Genomic DNA, 24,535 nt, shown 5'->3' on the forward strand with positions numbered 1-24,535 from the left:
ATTTTTTTCCAATCATGCTGTTGGGTTATTCATAATCTTTCAACTTACACAAATCTTGTTTTCTAAATCATCCATAAAGTATCTCTCATTCCACAAAGATTTACTTCTCAGAACTGTCATGACACTTGGGATTTTCCTACCGTATTGTTGTTTTATAATAATAACGTGTGTGTGTAGGGTTTTTAAATTTCTAAACTTATTTCCTACATGTCATCTCATTTATATCCTTATTCAATTCATTTTAAGTAGAATGTGACATTATGATCACATGGACTCGAAGAAAAGCCATGACTCTGCAAAGTGGACACACATGTAATTCTCTGTGACTATAATAAACACAGAAATGTCACATTACTGCAACTTTATATTTTATTTCCTTGAAGACATGGACTATATCTTCTGTCTTTCCACCATAGTAACTAGAAAAGTTATTGATACCGAGCACTCAATAAACATTTGTTTATTGGCTAATTTTATGTATTAATATTATGGCTTCTCCTGTTAATTCTCTGCTTAATTTTGTTCACATAGACCTGTTTGATCCAAAGTGGCTTAATTTTGTTCACATATACTTGTTTGATCAAAACAGGATTTCTGGTCTCTTCGGATCTCCCAGTTTTCTAAAACAATGACGAGTGTTTCTATATTGGAGCTCCACTAATAACAGGAATCAAGTTGAGTCAGATATTAGAATGGAAAATGTAGTGGTTTTCCCTCAGAATACCTGCATTTGACTTAAGAAACTTCACTAAGGCAGAATCCAGATATAAGTGAAAGAATTTAATATATAGCAATTGGAGGACAGTAATTCCCAGCAATAAAATGGGGTAGTGGAAAGGAGAATGTGTCAGGATTTTAGGACATTTATTATTTTTGTCACTTAGCATCTGTTTTCCCCTAATATCTCATCATAATACCTTAAATTTCTTTTGGGATCCATTCCCTCCACCATTCTCAGTTCATGGGTTTTGACTCCAAAAAGTCGAAGTCGTTAGTCAGTGAGAGTCCAAGTCATTAGTCACTGCACCTCCTAGGCCATGGAGACAGGTTCAAGGATTGCATTTGTCTCAGTGAGAACCAATAAGATACAATGAGATATTTTTTGGGAGTTTCCAGGAAAGTAGTAGGTACATTTTCTATTAGGCCTGAACATGAGAGGATGTAAGGCTGGAGTTGCTATAGACAATTTGCCACCGCACAGAACCTGAAAATCAAATAAATATGCAGAGGAGAGAAAAGTTAGAGAGTTGGAGAAAATGTTGGTAATTCTGGTGACTTTTTTTGTTCCTGGATGTCATCTTGCTTAATGTCTGTTCCACTTTTAGCTAGCCTTTTCAGTTAGATGCATCGATAAATCCTCCCTCCTTTTTGTTTTGTTTTGTTTCAGCCAGTTTGAAGGAATACTAAAAAAATAGATCCAGAAACTAGTTTGGTTGCATCTGGGTGAATCAGATTAGTACTTAGTTCTCAATTTCTCTTCTGTGTAATAGCTTAGGCTAAGGTCACTTCCAATGATAAAATCGTGTGAGATAAAATTTCTTTTATGGATTAACTATGACCGTCCCAAACAGTACATGATTTTTGCACATTGGATATTGTCCTATGGAATGTCTGAATCCATGTATTAACTCGTCAGGTGTCACTGGGCATCCTCTATTCATAGGGAATGTTAGCCATTTCCTACTCTTACAAGAAAATAACTAAAGTGTTCCAAGGTTGAATATGTGAGGACTCATTTTTTCTTGATTTTACAGCACCTCATTTTGCAAAGTATCATTCATGTCTATCTCCTCATTATTATTCATGTCTATCTCTTCAATTACATAAAAAATTATTTGCTAAAAGGTGCTTTGCGTTTTGGTTGGTTTGTTCCCAATAAAGCCTTATAGAATGTGTCATTAAGAATCAGATTTGGCTAGCTGAGACAAATACAGAGATAGGAGTTTATTTCCTCCGAATATAAAAGTAATTTGGAAGCAGTCTATAGTTAGTATAGTTTTTCCATAAAAACCAAGCACCCAGACGTCTTCCAGCTCTTGGCTCTCCCATCCCAAGGGTTTTGCCTTTCTGCTGTTGGCCCATCATAGCAGATAAATTTGAGATTATGGTCTTCCCCTACTTTTGGCATTATAATGTCTATTCTTCTGTATGATAATGGGAATATGTGGTCATTTCTTTTGTCCATGTCCTTATTTGGCAAAATACAAAGTTGGCAAATTTATGTGGAGGCTCCTTAGCTCCCTCCTCACAAGTACTCATTTCCCATCCCTGACAAAATTTTAAAAAAATTTAAACTGGTTCATCAAATTCAAGCTTGGAAACCAGGAGCTTATTGTAAATCAGCATTCAGATAGAAATTGAAACAATGAATTAGAGACATAAATAAAAATAACCTTTCTCCTTACATGTAGATTTAATCATCGTACCAAAAGATTGAGTCTTTTTGGAAATGTGACCTGAGAAATGTACTTAATATCTGTGTCTCAATCTCCCTTTCTGTAATACGGGAATATCTCCATAATATGTGTGGAACATTAAATGAAAGAATGATGTCAATATTATTTTATGAACTTTGATACAAAAATGTAGCAATAACTAATATTATGGCAATATAGTACATTGCTTAAGAGCACAGATTAAGAAACTACATGCCTGGGTTGAATCCCAACTCTGCTACTTAGTGGCTGAGTGACCTCTGCATGCTTGTTTTAGTCTCCTCATCTGTAGAGTGGGGATTTAAATATTTACTTTGGAGAAGTGATTCTCAACCAGGGGCAATTTTCTCCCCAGGAGACATTTAGCGTGTCTGCAGACGTTTTTTGGTTGATGCACGGCTGGGAAGGATGTGTTACTGGCATCTAGTGGGAAAATGCCAGCGATGCTATGAAACATCCTACCATGCGTCATGCCATCCCCAACACAGAATCATCCAGCCCCAAATATGACCAAGCGTTGTGCTAGGAGTTTCACATTTTCTCATTTAATGTACATATTGAATGTATCATCACTATTTCTGAGGTGATAAAACTGAGGTGTAGGAGTTAAGTAGGTAACTAGCCCTAAATTAGAGTTGATGATTGAACCAGCACTGAAATCTAGGTTTACATGATAACAAATTCCATGTTTTTTAACACCACCTAAACTGACCCCTAAATAATGTACGTAAAGTCTTTGTTAAAGGAAGTATGACTTAAGTCCCTCTCTTAAGCCCCATATTATGCTGTCTCCCAGAAGCCTGGATCCAGATAATTCAGCAAGCAAACTTTTTTTTTTCTTCATTAGCAAATAGAACTAACTATAACAAAGTTAATTCCAATTTTAGACATCTGTTTTAGAGGTTCTCCCTTTCATAGAATAAAATGAACTTCCTTGTAAATGTCATCCATAGGCTCTAGTTCCTTCTTCAGTTGTAACCTTAAAATAGTAACCACAGAATTTTTAGGGCAGTGAAAATGTTATATTATAATAATGGATACATGTCCGTATACATTTGTCCAAACCCATAGAATGTACAACATCAAGAGTGAACCCCACTGTAAACTATGGACTTCGGATGATAATGATGAGGCCAATGTTAGTTCATTGATTTTAAATGTCCCACTCTCATGAGTGATGTTGATAATGGGGGAGGTTATGCATGTGTCGAGGCAAGTGCTATATGGGAAGTCTCTACCTTCCTCTCATTTTTGTTGTGAACCTAAAACTGCTCTAAAATAAAAGTCTCTTAAGAGTGGTAATCACATTCTCAGGACAAGGACAAAATCATAGCACAGGTTGTGACAAAGACTTTTTGTGCTGTTTGGTGGGAGGAATATATAAGATGAAATGCAGATAATAGAAGTTAGGGAAATTTATGATGTGGGGAAAGAATTATTTGAAAACCTGACTGAAATCTTTCAGAAACTATTAAAGGAGGAATTCCAGAAACCGAAGAACACTACAATAGTTTTATTTGTTCAATGACTCATATTGCAAGCATTAAACCAAACATGGGCTTTGATTCTGTGAGCCCGGATTCACATATTTAGGAAGATAAAAGCAAACTGTAATCCATGTACGTGAATGGAAACTAAAGGCTCATGGTTGATCACATTGTAGCTTTTAAATTTCTACAGCCTAGAAGCCTGAAGTCACAGGTCTTTGAGGTCCTTCTGGATGTCCCAGAGGGTGTCTGCACTTTTCTTGAGTTGAGCGACTTCATCATCTTTCAGTTTCTGGTTTATAACACTAGTTAATCCCCGAGCATTCAGGATACATGGAAGGCTTAGGAAGACTTCATTCTCAATGCCATACATCCCCTGCCAGACAAGAAAAGCATTTGGATTAAAAAATGAAATCACAGGGAAGAATGATCACAGGTCCTGTGTTTGAACTGAAGGAACTGTAGGAAATTTTACAAGCACAAACTCACTCTTTAATTTTCATCACTTATAGCCCCACATTTCCCTAATATTTGTGTGTTGAATTAGGTTTCATGCATAGAATATACAAAAATCACGATGATAAAACTAGAAATGTGTAAGTAATAAGTACTTTATTGAACTTACTGACACCTCTTTCTCTTAGATATACTTTAACAGAATTTGATATGGAAGTCTTCAAATTAAATTGCTTTCAAATGTGTTTCTTAATGGGCTACTTTTCTGTGAAATCTGGTTTCTTAAAATTGTTTAGTTAAGAAGAGAATTTCAGGTGGTAGCTAACCTAGAGTGTCCAGAATAGTGGTTGGAGGCTACAGAAAGACAAGAGTCTTACAACACCCAAGAGTTGCTGACAAAAATAGTACAACTTCCAAAACACTTTACTAGTTTGTATAAGGTAATTTATTCACAGGGTCAATCTATTAACTGCATACTTAATAAAATCAGTTAATTATGTTAAACGAATTACTATATTTTTAAAAACTTTTACTTTCTAAAATGTTTGTACATACACCAAAGTAGAGAGAATAAACAATTTTTTATATATGCCATCCAAGACTCAGCAATTATTCAATTTTACCATACTTGCTCTTTAAATTCTTGTTATAGTATTAAAAAAAAAAAAAAAAAAACTGACACCATGTTTTACCCCAGATGCTTCTATATTTATCTCTTTTTAACGCTTTTTTTAATCTATTGCATCCCCATACCATTACTTGTTCACCCCTGCCATTGACTTGTGGAAAATTAGTCAGTTATCTTATACAATGTTTTAATACAATTTTAGTTTTATTTTTTTTAAAAAAATCAATTTCTACTTAACTTTTTCATGGCTTTTGAATTAAACTAAATTTGCTAAGGTATCAAGTGCTACATCAAAGACAATTTATAGTTTAATACACCAACTTGAAATGAAACTATTATATTTATTTAACTGATCATCTATTTTGAGAATGTGCCAAATAAGATTAAGAGTTAATATTTAATTTGCCATATCATACAAAGGAGAATTATAAAAAATTACTTGATGTCTTAGCCTCTACAAGTTTGTGCTCTTGTTGTCCTGGACTTGACTGAAAAAGGAGAAAAGTCTCCATAAAACTTTAAGATACAGAGGTCTCTATGAACTGAGACCATGTCTTGTCTGTCTTTAAATGAATCTATTTATAGAATACAACACTAGAGATCATTTTCTATTTTGTAAGTTTCATACCTTCACCATAGTTGACACTGGATGAATCCTGGATAGATTTTTGAATATGGATTCAATGAGGTCAGCCACACTTAACCCAATAGCCCAGTTGGTGTATCCTTTTAGCTTGATGACTTCATAGGCGCTAAGAAAAAAATGTATATCATAAAAGAGATCATTGAAATCAAACTCAACAGTTACTAAAACTAGACTCTTTGGGTTTGATTCTTACTATGTCTCTTATTAATTGCATAATCTTGAGTAAATTATTTAACCTTCCCTGTCTCAGTGTCCTCTTCTGTAAAATGAGGATAACAATATAATCTATTTCATAACTTTACTAAATGCATTCACATATATGTAAAGTGTTTAAAACTTAAACACTACAAGGGAGGTACGACGTAAACATTTTGATAAATATAAATAGCTATGGTGTAACATAATGTAGTCACAGTGGTAAAAATTTACATTTTCCAACAAATCTTATTCATAAACATGAATATTTACAAAGATGTTAATGAAATCAGGAAACAATAAAAGTAAAAGAATTTTCACATTCAAAGTACCTTAATTTTGACGTCCCACTTACTTACCATTGTCACCTAAAATACTACAACCAATTAACTTAAGAACAAAGTGATGACAATACCTCGCCTGGAAATTTTCTGAGCACAAATTGTACACCTCAAAATGCACAAAGGCACTGGTACTTGAGAGGTAGCAGGAGTAACTGAGTATTAGGAAATTGGGATTTAATGCAATTCTATATTTGAGATAGCAATCTTGTTACAATCCTCTACAAATAACAGCTAACATTTATTAAATGCTTATCAATCATAAGTGTGTGCATAGGGGTGTGTGTGCGCACTTTTACTCAATATTTACAATAATTCATTACCATCCGACTTTACAGAGGAGAAAACTGAGATACAACTTAAAAGTTAAATGGCTTCACCTAAGACTATATTATTAGTGTCAATGCCATGACTTACATACAAGCTCATATTCTTGTCTCTTGTCCATTGTTTTATAATAAGCATGACGGTCACAGAGAGGATGGTTAGTAACAAGACAGACAGTTAAAAGAAAAAGAATTCAAGAAAAAAAATGGAGGCAATATGGGACATCTTTAGTTGAGCGTGGAAAGGTAAATACAGCATAGCTTAAATATTTTCAACAATCAATCAGCAAGTATTTATTTCAGGCAATTATGAGACTAATTGTGTCTAGGTTTATCTTTCTAAATAAGCCAGCTTTATCTGTCAATAGGACTCATTTTGAAAGCCCTTCTCTCTTGTTAATTCCATGTTTTGCTCCTTACCTTTATAAGATAATTTCTCTAGGAAAATATTTGCTTTTCCTAGGGGCACTGGCGTAGCAAATTTGACCAGCTTAAGTTATTCTTCTCTGTTTCAGAAGATAACAACTGCATATTTCTACAGTAAGAGTTTATCTGAGCTGGCAGTCATGGAAACTGATTATAATTTTATCTAAGTAAAAATGAAATTAATTGTCTGAAATCCTCTTTCCCACTTACCTTTCAACCACCATCTTATGCACTTCCTTCCAGTTTTCACTATCATTGTCCGTTCCCATTTCTGGATTCAGTTCCTGGAGAGAAACACCGGCCACGTTCACTCCACTCCACACAGCCACTGTAAAGAACAACCCAAAATGTTATGTATTTCTGACACTATTTAAAAAAAAATATTTTCTTCTCTTAGTTAAGATTTCACCTCTGATGCAAGTTATCCACTGGAACTGCTCCAATGACAACTGACGTATACTTCCCCCAAAAGGCTGACATTTGCCTTCAAATAGCCACACATCTGATCTTTCAACTTTCAACCATTTTGGTGAAAAACAGAATTACTGTGTCATATTAATAGAGAATATGCAATTCTTGCTTTTCTCTAGGTTTGTGAAGTCTCAAGGGATTCTAGTTCAGGATTTTCCTAAACTTTTGGTTTGAGAAATTCTCAATTTTCCTCCTGCTTATTTTTCTAACATAAACCCCTTTCTTTCTGGAGGTTAAAAAAAAAAAACAAAAACCTTTGACTAAGACCCAAATATAATTAAAGTATCTCCTCATGCCTCAAGTTCAATCTATTTCTTGAAGGAAACTTCATGTAACCACAATGTATTTTTCTGCTCTTAACTGGATCAAATGTTCTCTCCAAGAATGCCTCTAGCGTCAAAACAGACAAAAGTGTTGTCCATCACTGCCGGTACTGTTTGGCGGCTTTGATGCACCAAAACAACCGCCTACACCTCCTGTCCATCGAAAGCACATATTGAAGATCTAAGCATATAAAGATAAATATAAGACATGTTCTGTGCCACCGACAAACTCAGAATCTACTGAGAGAAATAAGTAAAGGAAACTAAAGCAATGGGATAAGCTCTCACAGAAGTATAGAGAAAGTATAATCTAACTTAAATAAGGGTCTACTGAGTTTAAAAGAAAAAAGAGTGTCAGAAAGGGCTACAAAATATACGCCTTTAAATCAGTCCATGAGAAATAAGTGTGTGTTCCTCAAGGACCTTTGGAGCACTGAAGACTGAGGAAATATAAGCCAAGGCATGTGGGGAAGTCACTGTGCTTAGAACCAGCTAGGAAGGGCAAAGCTGCCTATGGCCCAGGAAGACCTCCATTTAGTCCACAACTTTTGTGAATTCAGGCTAATTGTGGAGATAACTAGGGCATTTTTATGGTCTTTGGAAGCTATGGGATCTATATAATCATGCCATAATGAGCATGGTTTAATTCTCTTTCATTTCATGTACGTAATATAGATCAGGATGGAACTAGGGGGAATGCAGAGATTTTGGAGAAAATGACAGCATGATGAGTGAACAGAACATTGCACAGGAATCAGAAGATACGATTCGAGTTGTAGTTTTGCTGCTAACTAATGAATCTCCAAACACATCACTATGCTTGCTTCGCCTCAGTTTTTTCCTCATTAAAATGCAAGCCTTGAACTAGAGGACATCACTTTCAGATCTGTTGTTCTAACTGTATGTTTGTAATAACTAGCATTTTTTTGAACTTTTATTCTGACCAGATATTGTACTAGATACTTTGTACAAGAAATAAATTCAGACAAATCCTTGGATATGAAAAACTTGAAAAAAGTGGTGCAATGTGTCAGAAAAAAATCAGCATCATTATATAAAAAAGCCCAAAAGTAATCATTGTAAGACCAAATTCTTATCATACCAAGGTAAACTCTTTACCAAATTACCACTAAATCCAAAGGGAAATTTACACCTTAACCTTTTAGGGAGAAAATAGCTTCTTGCATGTTGGGTGGAAATAAATTTAGTAAGATACAGATTATCATTATCATTATTAATATTAAAGTTTTAGATTATTTATTTCATGCTATCAACCTATTCAACGTATAAAATTCAATGTTTAATAAATAGGTTTAGAATTATGAAATACGATCGTAATTGTTCATAAATGTTTTTATATAAAATTGGAACAGAAACATTAATTTAAATAAAGAGAAATATCAATTTAAAATTAAACATTTAGAATGAATTGTTTTTAACTGTTTCGAAACAAACCATTATAAAAGAAATGCAATATAATTTTAATGTTGGTATTTTCACAATTATTAATTTATCTCCAACAAGTATCTTTAAATTGCTAAAGAAATTAGTTGAGAGAGTTACCATATGATCTCTTACTACTTAAATGATTGATCGTTATGATTAATGGCTTATTAAAAATCAGGTTTCATTTGAAGCAAGATTTATTTTACAAAATCAAATAGTAGACACTGGTTATTTAACAGCTTTTGTTACCCAATTCATTCCTCCTTCAATAAACATGATGCTTATCGTAGCTCTGTCCACTGAAAGGCCTAGAAGCGAAGACATACCAGGTGAATGAGCACACCTGTCCCAGATCATGGTTTCTAATTGTCATTCCCCTTAAAAGGAAACAGGGGCTCACTGAAGAAACAGATGATTCTACTGCTGGTAAAGGGAAAGTACAAGATGAATCTGGTGCACTTCATTTTTCCAGAAAGCAAGGAAGGGCTCAAAAAATGGTGAAACATGTCAAAAAGACACGGGGGCCACCTCGAAGAGCCTGCTACTTGACAAATCTGGGACAATTTGGATGTTACAATAATGGTGACATAACCTAAGTGGAATGGAGTAAAAATCTGAGTCTACATTGATATAAATAAATGAATAATAATAAATGCAGAAGAGAAAGCTCTCTCTTTAAGTAGAATCCAAATTAATATAGAAGAAATGATGGGGTTAGAATATCCTATTTGATATTTACCCTTGTAATATTTAACACAGAGTCATTAATTTATACTAAACTTAGCAAGTAAAAAAACTGATGAAGAATCCGTATCAAAGTTAACCCCCACAAAGTATTTATTTGTAATGTTGGCAAGAACAACACCATAAAAACACGGTAAATATTGTCTTTTTTTGTTTTTTGTTTTTTTTTACCACTTGAGTCGCCATGTTCTCCCAAAATCCATCCATGACAGCTGCTGGGATGAATGCCAAGTTTTTCAGACATAAGGTAACGAAATCTAGCAGAATCCAAATTACATCCACTTCCAATCACACGGTGCTTGGGTAATCCACTTAGTTTCCAGGTAACATATGTGAGAATATCCACTGAAATTTTTAGAAATAATATATGTAAGTAAATCAAAACTGATTTCAATTGCTATGTCAATTAGTGGGTACCCTGGCTTCTTCCTCTCCCACTTCCCCATTCCCCAAATGAGACGTGGCCAGAAAGATGTAAATACTTGGACTTTCCAGAGTTAGAGATAATGGGAGTTAGAGAGACAAGAAAAAACCTTTAAGCTTTATATTAAGAGAAATTGTAAAACATAAAAAAATGCAATATTGTGGTTTTTAACTTATGTTATTACTTGAAACAAGAATACATAAGAACCTTGCAAATTAATTAATTTACCATATATGGAAAGGAAGAGGAAAAGGGTTGAATCAAATCGTCACTTAACTTTCTTCCATCCAATTCTAACATTCCTTCATTGTTAACGGCGGTCATCATAAACTAAAAGCCATTGGTTACTACATTACCCAGGCAGGCTACTATAAATTTTCTTGGGCACAGGTACTATTCAGTAAACAATTGTGACAATACAAGGTAGTAACATTTCCTACTGTTCAATGAAAGGACCTGTATGACAGAGCCTTTATTCTGGTGTAGTGGAGCCCTGAGACTGCACAGAGGCAAAACTTGCTGGTGTAGACAGGTTCAAAGTACTTACAGGCTAAGCTGTAAAAGTAGGAATATATGCACACAAGGAAGGCAAGGGATTGGAGTTTCCACCTGCACACTCATATATATACACTGGCTAAGATACTTTACGGTCATTTTGGACTAGATATTATAAACTCTACTTTGGCAACTTGGATTTAGTGGGAGTGACTCCCTGGAGAGTTAAGACTTCGAAACAATACCTAGAAAGTTACGTAACCAGTTATATTAATGTGTGCCTTAGGGCACAGGATGCAGTAATTTCATATATGCCAGCTACTTGTAATTCCTGTTCTGCATCTACAGAGGGTGCCAAAAAAATGTATACACATTTTAAGAAAGGAAAACTGCATTAAAATTGTAATAGTCAATAAATACTGATAACAAAAGATGATTACAAGTCAAGTTTGACTTCTGCAGTTATAAGAAGTGCTCAAAGTGGTTACCATCAGCATCCAGACACTTCCGATTACTGCAAACTACTGCTTGAGCAACACTGACCAAAGTGTTAATATCTCTTAAAATGTGTATACATCTTTTTGGCACCTCCGATATTTGTTACTACATACTTATGAGAAGTTTTAGATGAAAGATTAAACTATTTTGTAAATGGCAATCCAGGATTGCAGAGAATAAGAATACTAAAATAATCTCTATCGTTGCTGGCTATCAACTCTCAATATTTCATAAATTATAAAGATTCCCCTGGCTCTTATTCACAATCTTTCTCGATGTGAAGTGTCAGAGATAATCAGTTTTACCATTTTATTAATGCATGTATTCTGTTCACCAATAAACAATAAGTTTGGTGACAAAGTATAGACAAAAGAAGTGTGAAATAGAGAGTGAATTTTGATTCTTTAGGCTAAAAAAATGGCAATTTTTTTCTAAATAGAAATTTTAAGTTACAACATTTGGTGTTGGTACATATTTGTCCATCAATATAGTCTATTTCTATCTTTGAACCTGAGCTGATTAATGCCTTTCTTAAACTCTTTTCAAATGCAATTGGATTCAATTTTGAAGAGTTTTAGAGGTAAGGACACTAGAATCCATTTTCTGGAAAACAGAAGGTCAAATATGCTAAAATATTTCTTATAAATTGAAGCCATGTTCAAACATTTCGTTATTCATCCCAGGATAATCTTTACAAAAATTTTAAAACCTCTTTGATACTACAACCAACCTAGATAAAACAAACAGATAAAATTGCTTTATATAAAATTTTTCTGGGATTTTTAAACAGTTGGCCTGGGACAGTGCCATTTGTTTTGCAAACATCACTCTTTTGTGGCCAATTAACAGAGGACATGTGAATTGCTTCTGCTACTGAATACCAGAACAAATTTTTTTTAAATTCAGAAAACAAAGTAAAACAAAACTCCCAAACATTGAATGTAACAGAACTGAACCTTAAGGCATTAGAATGCTACCTGGATTAGAAACCACAAGTATGATGCAGTCAGGACTGTACTTGATGATCTGAGGAATAATGAACTTGAAGACATTAACATTCCTCTGTACCAGATTGAGACGACTCTCTCCCTCTTGCTGGCGAACTCCAGCAGTTACCACCACAATCTTAGAATTGGCAGTCACAGAGTAATCTGGAAGGAGAGAGAGAAAAGGTATTTTAAACACAACTCTTCATCAAAACATATCATCTATGATATCCTCTAGAAACCTAAACATACATAAGCTTCCAAAATTTATGAGAATAACATTTTCTATATTGTAAGGTTTTGAAGTGCTATGCTCCCGTGGCTTCTTTTTCCCATATGGGAACATTGCATCCATAAAATTGGCTTGGAGAATAGACCCAGGAAATAAAGAAGGCCCTAAATTATATTTCAACAATAGCACTAATTCAACATGCTATTGACTTGAGAGAATATTGGATTGCCAATAATAATACAAAGCATAAACAGTGAGTCCAAATTTCAGCAGGCAGCCCTCCAATAAAAAAAAGCAATTTAATGGTAACTTTAGGCTTATAATGTTAACTCCATCTATGAAGGGGAAGGAAGGAACTTTGTTCTATTTGTTCTTGGCTAGAAATTAATTTCTAATACTCATATTTTAAGGAAGTTTACTCACTTTTAGCAGTAGTTTCTCTAGAGAATATTTTAGTTTTTCCTCAAGGAAGTGTGTCTTTTCCCAAAATATATAAACATGATGATTTGATGTGATCAATAGACTCAATAGCTGACTCATATAATTAAAATGTGCTGCTATGTGACTTTGGAAAGTCATTAATCCTTTATCAATTTCCTACCCCATAAAATGGAGGTAATAGGACCTACCTCTCATAGGATTGTTGTGAAGATGAAGTAAAATGAGCCATATAGTTTCACAGTACCCAGAATGCTAACACTTCAATGAATACAGCTATTATTTGAAGTAGCATTTTTAGATATTATTTTGGAGGCCCACATTTCTCTACCTTTAGACACAGCCATGGTGTGGTGGAAGCATCACGGTACATAAATGAGTGAATTCGAAACAAAGACGGCTAGAATATAGACTTATTTAGCTTTTTCAAGGCACTTACATTACTTTGTGCAAATATTTTTTTTCCGCTCTAAAACATTCCTGTTCTTAGATACACACAAACATTATGATACAATTTCCTAAAATGTTATGTACCAAATGTGTGGAAGTCACAAGGCGGGAGGGTTGACAGAGATAACACTTGGAGGTGACTTGGAACCAGAAGGGAAGAAGAAATTGCAAACACTAGATTCACTGTGATGAAAGACTAATTTTACATCAGTGAGGACGTCAATTTATTATTAGATAGATTACGATGGACACGAAATGAAACTACCTTTATCTGCCACAATTTTAGGTGTCTGAAGAAACAAGCTCCCATGTTGCAGATCCATCATCTCTCCTTTGAGTTTATCTTCCAGAACATCCACGAGAGCAAGCTCATCAGCCAGAGACTAAACAGGAAAATGGATGTTAGTTCCCAACACGATTCTAGGACACCTTAGCTCAGAGTACGACCCTGAGGCCCTTTAAATGGCTAAGGACCAAGTGTCTAAAAACCTTGAGAATTTCACCATGGAGATAGGCATGCTCTTTAAACAATTTCATGATAAAACATCTTGAATCATGAACCATTAACATTGAAGACCCTGACTTTTCAGAATTTCACCTTCTGGTACTCAACTAGAATTCCATCAGCATGATGCAAATTGCTTTAAGAATATGTAGCATTAAAGATTCCTGATGAAACCAGTTCAACAGTAGCCTCAGGATACACAAGTCTTTACATTAATGGGGGATGGTGGTGAAGAAGGAGACTCACCCAGCCCCAGAAACAACTTTGGGTGGTTGTGTCCACCCTGAGGTCACCCCCAAGTTGGAGGATTTTTGAGAGCAGATCTGGTTTAAACCATGAAGTTTGAGTTCACTTAGAGTGAGACTCGAAGCCCTGGTTGAAAGTTGGAATCCTCAGAATGGCTCTGACCAACTCAAATATTTTGGTGAGGAAAAGGAATCTAATGGACAGAGGGGCCCAGAACTAAAAGATTCTCCATACGTGATCAATCTGAACTTGCTGGGTCTCAGAGTTCTCGTTTTCTATTCCAACTGTCATTCTATGCCACCCATCCAAAATAAAACCCTAAATCAATAAATATGCTAGTAAATCTTGATCTAGTATCATAATTTCACATGTTCTATAAAACATGTTTCAGATGTCACATATTTTATATGTTTATGTTCTCTGTGCCTCTACATGAATGGTGGGAGAAAAAAATGAATATCGTGGATTTTCCCTTCCAGTTATTACGTTTACTCTTCAGCAAGTCCTTGATCTTGTAAAAATGAGGGTGGAGAGTGTCAATCTAGATGCATCTAAACAACCTTTCAGCTTTGATTATTTGGTTATCTTAGGGAAACCGGTTATTTGCAAAATCTTTAAAAAAGTATTATCCCTCTCACTGAAACATCAGTAGTCTTTGCCTCTACTGTTTTCAGGGCTATTAGCAAAATAATTAGCTTAATATGATATATTAATACTGGAGCCCACTTAAAAATACAAATATGTCTTCCAAGGATAATGTGATCAGCTATATAGGTGAAGACTGTTGATGGGATAAAAGATAGGCAATTGGGATTCAGGAAGAACTTTGAAGGATAGAGTAGCCTAGGGTGAAATTGGAGGTGTCAGGAAAATGCTGAGCAGCAAAAGGAGAAAAACCAGTGAGAGGTGAGACGGCCAATAATAAAAAAACTTGACCTACTTTAGCTTGCCAGCAAAGGTCCCGCTTCCTGCAGGAGCCAAGGAATGAGCACCACCACCCTGTCTTTAGAACCCCAGTGACTGGCTAGCGTCATGAAGTCAGCTGTGAGGGTTTGCTTGTGAGGGTTTCCCTGAGACTCAAGCCTTCTTATGATTGAATGTGTTCTTAGTTCCAAGTAACTAATTTACTTGCATAGTTCTGAAATAATCGTTTTATGAATTAAGGATTACTTAGTAAATATTTTTTCATTTCCATGTATATCAAATACTGGCATTAATTTTCATCTAATTTTACTTAAACATGATTTTACATTTTTTAAATGGTTTTTGTTCCTCTGCAGCTTCTGATAAGATCACACAAAATCCTCATTTGTGTTTTTGAAGTCCTAAATTAATACAGTTAAGTCCCCATTTAACACCATGGATAGGTTCTTGGAATGGCAGCCAAAGGATGTATTAATAAAACCAATTTACCATAGGCTAATTGATATGAACAAGAGCTAAGTTCCTATGGCATCTTCTTGATGTTTGTTGAACATAATGACGTTATCCAGCGACCTGCTGTACAATATAACCTAGTAACAGCCATAACATTCTGTCAAGGCACTGAGTGATGTTCTGAATAGAACATCACTCTTATTTTAGTAACATCACATGTGTGCTGTTGAAGTCAACAGGGCAAAACAATTTGGAGCTCAAGTGGAAAAGGATGTCACAGGATCTCAGATCCTGTCTTTTGTTTCAGTGGGTGTAGAGAACTGTCTGAGAAGTGCATGGGCAGCTGGCAAGGATGGAAAAGATCCAACACTTTCAGAAAATAATTTCAGTGCAGAACGTAGTTGCGTCTGTACCCCTGAATATCCTCCAAGTGTGGAGGCAGGCAAATAGAAGATGTGCGACCAAGTACTGATGCTGTTGTTTGGCTTAAATAAATCTTCTGCAATCACATACTGTATAGCCTATGAATTTACTATATATTTCATTGTAAGCTGAAGGTATATATTTTAAAATATTTGAAACTGCAAGGCTTAGATTAATTGCAAAACCAATAAGTTATTAAGGAACGAGGTCAGGTAGAAGCCAAGAACATCACTGTTGAAACATCGCTTAACGTACTACAAAAATGTCTTTTAATATAGTCTTGTGTGGACCAGACACAGCCCGCCATACTTTGCCTCTTGGTCCCCTTAACTAATACATTACTGCCATTAGTGCCTTAATATTTGATGATTGCATTTTTATCTTCAAGTGTTTACTCTGCGTGGAATTTTTAGTCTGCGTGGAATTTTGTGTAGGGAAAAAGCATAACATTTTCCAAATAATTAGCGAATTGGACAAGCACCGTTTTTTCAATAATTTGTTTTTCTTCTCTGGAATGCCACTTTTATCTTATTAAATACTACTTTGGCCTGTTTCTGGGCTTTTAGTCTATTCCATTAACCTGTCTATTCTTGTACAAATTCCAAATTTTAATGAAGTCTCACTTTTTAGCCAAAAACTACTTGGCAATATGTCTGTAATTACATTGCCCCTTCTAACAAACTTCTTATGCTATGCTTGTACTACAGGAAGGTGGCTACAGGTGACTGAATTAAGAACGGACCCTCAAACCAAAAACAGCTGGACACATAGGCTCAGTGTTGAATAACTTTGCATGGAAGCTCTACATGACTCTGACAACATGAAAGCACTTGGCAACTAAATGCAGAGCTTGTGACTGGTAGTGGCAGAAGTCGTATTTGGCAGTAGAAGCCATGAAAAAGAATAAGCTCTAATCAAAATTCAACCAATGTAAGTGCAGTTGACTAGTAACAGCAGGAATAGTCACTTATTTAATATATACTTATTACTGAATGGGCCAGGCATTATTCTACTAATCAGGAATATCGTAATGACCAAATTTGGCAAAGTCCTGTCTCCTGGAATGTATCCGGAAAGAAACTGGAATTAAGCCAATAATTTAAGACGAGGCTGATGAGGGAAGTTCTGTAAGCACCAAAGGCAGGGTGATGTTGAAGTTACTGGGGAGGGAGTTTACTTTGTATTGGTTAGTCGGAAGGTGCCTGCCTGTAATAAAGTGATATGAATGATAGGAAGCAGTCAACACTGCGATGGTCTAGGGTAGACATTCTAGGTGAAGGGAAGTCAAGTAAAAGGGTTTAAGCAGAGATGAGCTGGGTGTTTTGAAGAAAGAGGGCAGAGGGTAAGAGATGAGGTCAGAGACTGTGCCACCACATTTAACTGGAAGGTGCTGACACTGCGAATGGCGCCCTCTGGAGTTGTGCACGCCACTGCTTTGCTCTGACACAGGCAGGAAGAGATCCTTTATGCCTGCCAGGATTTTATGTGTGTGTAGCATATGTGCACTGTAACATTACTGAAAAGTTTTAAGTACACAAGCTATTATTTTTAGAAAAGTTCACTATGGTTATTGTGTTGGCCATGAGGGTGATGGGAGTGGGCAAGAGCAGAAACAAAAAATACTTGAGTCTTTGGAATGAAGGGACGTGTGCTAGGGAGCCTGAGTGGCCTTCACGGGCCTCGCTGAGGTGTGGGCCTCCTCAACCGCTCTATCTCTGATACCCTAGCTTCGCTCATTTTCTGGGCCACAGCAATGTGGGTCCTCTGTAAAGCATACAAGTAATGGACTTATAAGGCCAGATCTGGCACTTACTATCTGTGTGGTCTTAATTAAGTCACTTAATATTTCTGAGTTTGTTTTTCCAACAGGAATATATAGATGACAACACCCTCCTGGAAGTTTTGTGGAGAAATGAGGCCAAACACATACACTGAGCAGTGTTACTTTCCCTTCTCCGGTAAATAGTGGGGCTTAGAATCCTTACCAAATATTATGACAATTTTGAAACACTTTAATCCTTACCCATTAAAATAAGATTTAGACCTTTTTTTTTTTTTTTAAATTAGTAAAATGGTGTTTGAACAAGGCAGTCATTCCATCACAGCATCTAAATTGGAAGATTCCTACTGTGTTAGCAGCAGGATCTATTCTCTCAGGCACTTGAATTGGGCCAAAGTATTATGTAACTACAGATACAGTCTCAATTAAATTATTTACTGAGGAGAATTTTAAATTAACAATTCAAACAATCATAGAGGTACTCAGAGAATCATGATAGCTCAGATATAAGTTCCTGAAAAATCCAAATTTTGAGGTTAGCAAGAAGGATGAAAAATCCTTAGCTAGTATTTCTTTGTTACATTTATGTTTTTAGCTGCCCAAATACTAGCTAGAATTAAAAGAAGTCACTATGGTTTAGTGACCAGAGTCACTATGGTTAAGAGTTCAGAGTCCTGGTGCAAAATATAGTTGTCACTACCAGGTAAGTGACCATGGGCAGGCTACTTAATCTCCAAGTCTCAGCCACCTCATTTGAAAACAGGATATGAACAGTTACCATTTCTTGAGGTTATTGTTTAAAATGAAGCATTTTAGTTAATATACTTTGAACATGTTGCACACTCAATGTTTTATGAAAGGAATGGAAGCTGGAATACTTTTCATTTTTACTGCATGAACAGTGAGCACTAAATTGAGTTATTTAAATTTCCTATAATTTGGGAAGCAGCTGTCTTAAATCACAGGCACCTAGTCAATTAACTGTTAGAGAAAAATGCAGAACTAAACTTTCATTGTTGCACAATACATGTTTTAGTTGATTTCTTTGATAACTTTTTCTCAGTGAAGATTCAGAATTTGTTCCTCTAGAATTTAAACTTTTCAAACTCCTACTTGGCTAGGAGGCAGCCTTCAGATAAATACAAAGAGACAGTTAGTAGAGACAGCTCTACTGAAGACAAGGCAGCATTTTGGAGGAGGAGGGAATTCCTACTCTGATGGACTTAGAAGGAAAGAGCATGATGTCTGCATTTATTCTGAAATGGTTAAAAAAAATCCATTTTATATATATATATATATATATATGTGTATATATATATATACATATATATATATGGCACTAATATGGTTCGTGTGTGTGTGTGTGTGTGTGTGTGTGTGTTTGTGTAGAGGGAGAGAAACTAATAAAATGTCAAGAATTGGTAAATTTGGGTAAAGTGGATATGAAAGTTTTACTTTTTTTTTTTTTTTTTACTATTCTTGCAAATTTTCTGTAAATTTGAGATTATTTCAAAATAAAACTGTTGGGTGAAAGTTTGAGGGGAATAATAGAATATTTCCCTGACCCCCAAAAGCCCTGTGCAGATTATTTATTAACTGTAGAGGGTAAAGGGATCTTTGCAGTGGAGAAATCTTACAGTTATTACTTCAGAGGATTCTTGGGCACCACCAGTAATGAGATTAGTTGAACATCATGTGGCTCCTGATGTGATGAGATGGGAAGGACATTATGTCATCTAGTCATACCCCACCCAAAAATTTAACCTGAACATAAATTACAAGGAAACATTAGACCAATATACATTGAGGAACATTGTATAAAACTGGTATGAGCTCTTCAAAAATGGCAATTGACATGAGAGACAAAGAAAGGCTGAGTAACAGAATGAAGAGACATGACAAGTATATAAAATATATGATCTTGGATTGGGGTAAAGCAGCTATAAAAAGCATGATTTTGATAGCTGGAGAATTTTAAATCTCGGCACTGTATATCAGATAATACCTAGTATTATATCAATAAGTTCCCTGAGTGTCCTAGCTGTACTGTCAGATAAGGAGACTATTATTCTGTCAGGAGATACATGCTCAAGTATTAAAGGGTGCAATATCATGTCTACAATTTACTTCAAATTGTTCAGGGAAAAAAAATCTTTTAAAGATACAATCAAATCCTGAAGTATTTAAAGAGACACTTCACATGCTGAAATTTTCTATCATGTATGGTGTTCTTGAAATGTACCTTTCCCAAAATGCTGATGGCACACGCCATACCAACTTGTCCAACACCCACTACAGTGATCTTATTGTTTGGGACTGCTGCCTCTTCTTCTGCAACTGGTGCAATCAGTTTTTCCTTAAGCGTTGCCATTGTGCACTGCAAGAAAAGAATCAAAATATTATCCATATACCCACACATGAAACCTGACTGGGAACAATCCTGAAAATGTGGCAATTTTGAGTTAAAACAGTCTAAAATGAGCCAAATGATATTCTAGAACACAGAATACATTTTAAAGAACCATGTGACCCATTTAGTGGAGAATTTAATCAAGACAAAAACCTCTATAAAGCCTATTAGAATTTAGGGTCTTCTCTTCAGCCTATGATTGATTCCCTATTAGTATTTAACAAGTTGTAACAATTTTGTCTTGTGGCTATTCATTCACTGGCTAAAATTACATGATTTGGGGGAAAATAGCTTTAGAAAAATATAAGACATACTTAAATTAACTGATTTGTTTCTATTCCTCCTATAAAGAATTTATATATGCAACTATTTAAAGTAACTTAGGGCTCACTATTAACCCCTATTTAAGCTGGGTCTAAAAAAAATGACTGGCCAGTAATGAATATAATTTCTATTATTAATGGTCATTATCACTCTTGAAAGATAGGTACTAACTGGTTCTTCTGCTTTCTTCTACTGAAGTCTTACCTAAAACGTGTCAGTGTACTTGACATACAGTGTGTGCTTAAATACAGTGATAAATGTCTGTGGAAAATGTGCAAAAAATAATTACCCTGAATTTCTTTTGGTGCACCCTGGATGCTTATTGAAAGGTGGGTAGATACATAATACATTTTTCTTTCTGGGAGTCACAGTAAGAGAGCATCAGCCTTTGAATCAGTTTCCTTCCAGCCATTACAGAAAAAAAAAAAAAAAGCCAAAAAAATTTCCAAGTAAAACAAATACAATTACATTGAGTCCTGTTGGAAACATTCTATACAGTTGCACAAAATTTATCTGTGCCATTAATCAGGCACGCTTTCTGGATAACGAAGACAAATGGCAAAATTTATCGTACCACCCCACCTTTTTAAACACAGAGAGGGTTCAGATCATAAGCCCTTTCTTCAGAATTAAGTATCCTTTATAATTGTAATTGTAACCCAATATAATGTCTATTATTTATGTTTGACTTTTACTTTTAATGTTAGATTGTTGCCTTGGTGGCCACTATACCTGTTTCAAACTGTACCCCTGCTTCCCAGTCTTGTTTTTTGTTTCTGATCTGCAATAAACTTATAAATCCTAGTTTAATAATTGTATATGTTAAGAGTTAGCAAGTCTGAGCTGAAATAAAGTACTTAAAATTGGAGAAATCCGTGTAACAACTATTTTGTTCTCAAGCTATTTTTTTCCCCAAAAAGCATTTTCCCCAATGTTTAGGGACTAAATTGAGAAATTGTTTTGACTTTAGAGAGCACATTTGCAGTTTCTTGTGGTTGCTAATGAAATATAGAACAACAGTGTCACCACAAATAGATGACCTTACAATGAAATTCACACATGTCCTGCATTTTGAGCAGAATCAGAAGAAAGAATGCTTCATCTCTTCTTGTTGAACAGAAATACAACTGTATAGTTTTTCTCCATTCAGTTTATTTTCGTTAGTTAAGATCCTTCAAGTATATAGGGAACCCAGTAAACAGTGGAAAACAGAAATCCAGAAATGGTTGCTATATAAATACAGATTAGTCGTTCAGATAGACCTTTTCAATTAATTTTCAGAATTTCAGAAACGACAATTTAGAGGCCTGAGCCAGTAGAGATTTTCTTTCATGTATTTCTGGAGAAAAGTGTTTTTCTTTAATCTTTACTTATTAGGAGTTATAAGAAATGATAAGAAAATGTTCTGAATGGTATGCAGGACTGTGCCAAGATCAGAGTCATGGCCCTAAGGAAAAAGCATGATTAACAGGGTACAAACAACCTCTGATTCTTGGTCCTTCACAATTCCATCTCCCTACCCCCTGTGGATATAAATCTTTAGAAATAAACCAATGCCTTAAGTTCAGGAACAAAGATCACCTTGACGAAATATCTCTCAAATCTAACTTTTTAAAAAGTCATCTTTTGCCATCTAATTCCCCCACTCAAGTGCCATCTCTCCCCTCCCCCCTCTCTCCAGGCCCCAACAGCAGCATGTGACTGCCCTGTTGGCTGCCCACAGGCCACCTCTTCCTCTTGGTCTCCTCAGCAGAGAGCAGCAGGTCACAGGGGAGACCGCAACCACCGATCTCCTCGGAGAAGGTCTCTAGGGAAAAAGTCTAGGCCTTCCTTACTCTCAACACCCAACGCTGGCAAAATAAGCAAAGCACCTGAAGCATCAAGAAAAGAGGCCAGAAATGAATATACCTATGGCTCTAGTAAGGACTGCCTCTGCAGTAGCCGGGTAAAGAATCGGAGTGCAGGGTCAAACCTGCAGATTATCCTTTACCCTCATCCCCCTAAAGGCAGGGGCACTGCTCCATCCCCATGGTAGCAGATTCCAATTCAAAGTCAGCGTGCCTTCGCAGGTGACCTGGTTCCTTCTCCCTCCTCTAGTTCTCAGGGGACACGTCTCGGCTCCCTCTAGCAGGCACTGGAGGTGATGCGGCCGCCATGAGCCCATCAAGGACACGAGAACCAGGGTTTAGCTGCAAATGCAACAAGTCTCTTCCCCATAGAGCATAGGCTGCAGGCGAGCCCTGCGGTGTGAAGGACAAAGCCAGGGGCTCAGCTGCAGCCCCATCGCTCCGCCTCGCTCCCTGGCCGAGGGCACAACCTGCCGCCCCAAACCCAGGGGTTGAGCTAAGGCTGGAGTCCGGATGCTCAGGGCTCAAGGCCCCAGAGAAGAGATGTCCTTCTCGGTCCTTCCCCCAGTCTTGCTACGCAAAGACTCCCCTGCGCATCCCACCCGGTTTGCCTGTGAGCCAGGATTCAGGAAATTGAGCTGAAACCTACCAGGAGAGAGAAGGCTCTCCACACCGTAGTAAGAGTCGCGCGAAGAAGACAATGTCAGCTGCTTGCGTTTCCTCCGGCGCAGGATCTGCAAGGAAGGGGGAGGATGGGGGCCCGCCTCCGCCGCAGCCTCTCAGCTTTCTCTATTGTGATTGGAAACCTGAGAACCGCCTACCCCTCCCCTCCGCTCGCTCAATCCCCTTCAAGGACAAGGGCTCAAGTGTGTGCTTGCCCTCCTCCTCCCCTAACGAGCTGGGAGCTGGTCACCTTCTGGTGGCCAAGGCCGCCTCTGCTCTCAGCCGGTCTCACAGTTTACAGGCTCTTCAACACAGAGGCTGCGTTATTTCTAGAACCTGACTATCTTTGCCTCTTATGAACTTTCACGCTCTTATTCTGCTAGATTTAGTCCAAATAGAAAAAAAAAATTCAATTTTGCTTTTCAGGTCAACTTTAGGGGACCACTGTTTCTAGGTAAGATGTTGGTAGTCTGTTTCCCTGGAATAGTCCTGTTGCTTCTGAATGTCTTTTTTTTTTAAAAACAAAACTGATTTTTTTTTTCCTTTTCATCATCTTGCTTATAAAGTTCGTGTGATGCAACAATGACCGGTGGATTTATTTTTCCCCCCACCTAATTCAGCAAATATGCATTAAATGCCTGACAAAAGCAGTGAGGCCCAGGGCTGGCCCTCTGAAGTTCTCTATAAATCGGTATGGTCTCCCGGGCAGATAATGGAGCCACCGGAAGCGGTTTCTGTTAGTCCCTGACCACTCCAAAGCTGCAAGTTGCCATTCATCTCTGTCTTCAACACCCAGCTCAGTGCCTGGTACCTCAATACAGTGAATGATGAAGTAGTTAGAGGTATCCAGAAGATTCAGCATCGTGTGTTGTGTGTGTGTGTGTGTGTGTGTGTTTTAAGTAAAGTGCCTTCATGTATATCAATCTCACAATCTCTCTGTGTGTGAAAGGGAGTTTTTAGTTAGTGGCTTTTTTGTTTGTTTGTTTGTTTGTTTGTTTGTATGTTTGTAAATGGCCATTAATTCTGTAATTGCTGCTTCAATTTCATCTCAGTGCCAAACATTGAAGGTACAAAGACGAATATAACTCTATGCCCCTTGAGCTGCTCCCAGTTGAATGGAGATAGACATGTAGATAAACTCTTTCAATTATAATACAATGTGATAAGCTGTAATAGAGATTTAGTTAAAGTGTAATAAAAATTCAAAGAAAAGAGCCACTGAATAAAAGGCTGTATCTAGAGGAATTGATAAACCTCAGACACCCTGGATTATAGAATCGAGTTAGTGAGGACTTTGAATGACCCTGAAGATACAATCCAGTTACAAACTGAAACATGATGATCAGCGAGAGGAAGAATTTACTGGATAATCTCAAAAGTATTATTACAGTCACCTTGAATCAAGTTTGAAGCAAGACTAGCAAGTCACTCCATCAAGAAATGTAGAAGCCACCCTAGACCTCTTTCTCACCTACTTTCCAAAACATTTACTCTTCATCACTTGTAGACTTCT

General features: G+C 36.5%; 1 protein-coding gene across 1 annotated transcript; it reads right to left on the reverse strand.

The window, feature by feature from the left end:
- Positions 1-3,933: 3,933 nt before the first annotated feature.
- On the reverse strand, positions 3,934-23,844 carry LDHB (lactate dehydrogenase B). Its single transcript, XM_081060822.1, has 8 exons — positions 23,009-23,844; positions 20,021-20,155; positions 13,713-13,830; positions 12,319-12,492; positions 10,096-10,269; positions 7,151-7,268; positions 5,635-5,758; positions 3,934-4,298 (listed from the first exon to the last, which is right to left on the reverse strand). Exons 2-8 carry the CDS (start codon positions 20,147-20,149, stop codon positions 4,131-4,133), a joined length of 1,005 nt encoding a protein of 334 aa, XP_080916948.1. The 5' UTR covers positions 20,150-20,155; positions 23,009-23,844; the 3' UTR covers positions 3,934-4,130.
- Positions 23,845-24,535: the final 691 nt, after the last annotated feature.

This window comes from Rhinolophus hipposideros, assembly GCF_964194185.1.
Source record: "Rhinolophus hipposideros genome assembly, chromosome: 9".
NCBI classification, from domain to species: Eukaryota; Metazoa; Chordata; class Mammalia; order Chiroptera; family Rhinolophidae; genus Rhinolophus; species Rhinolophus hipposideros.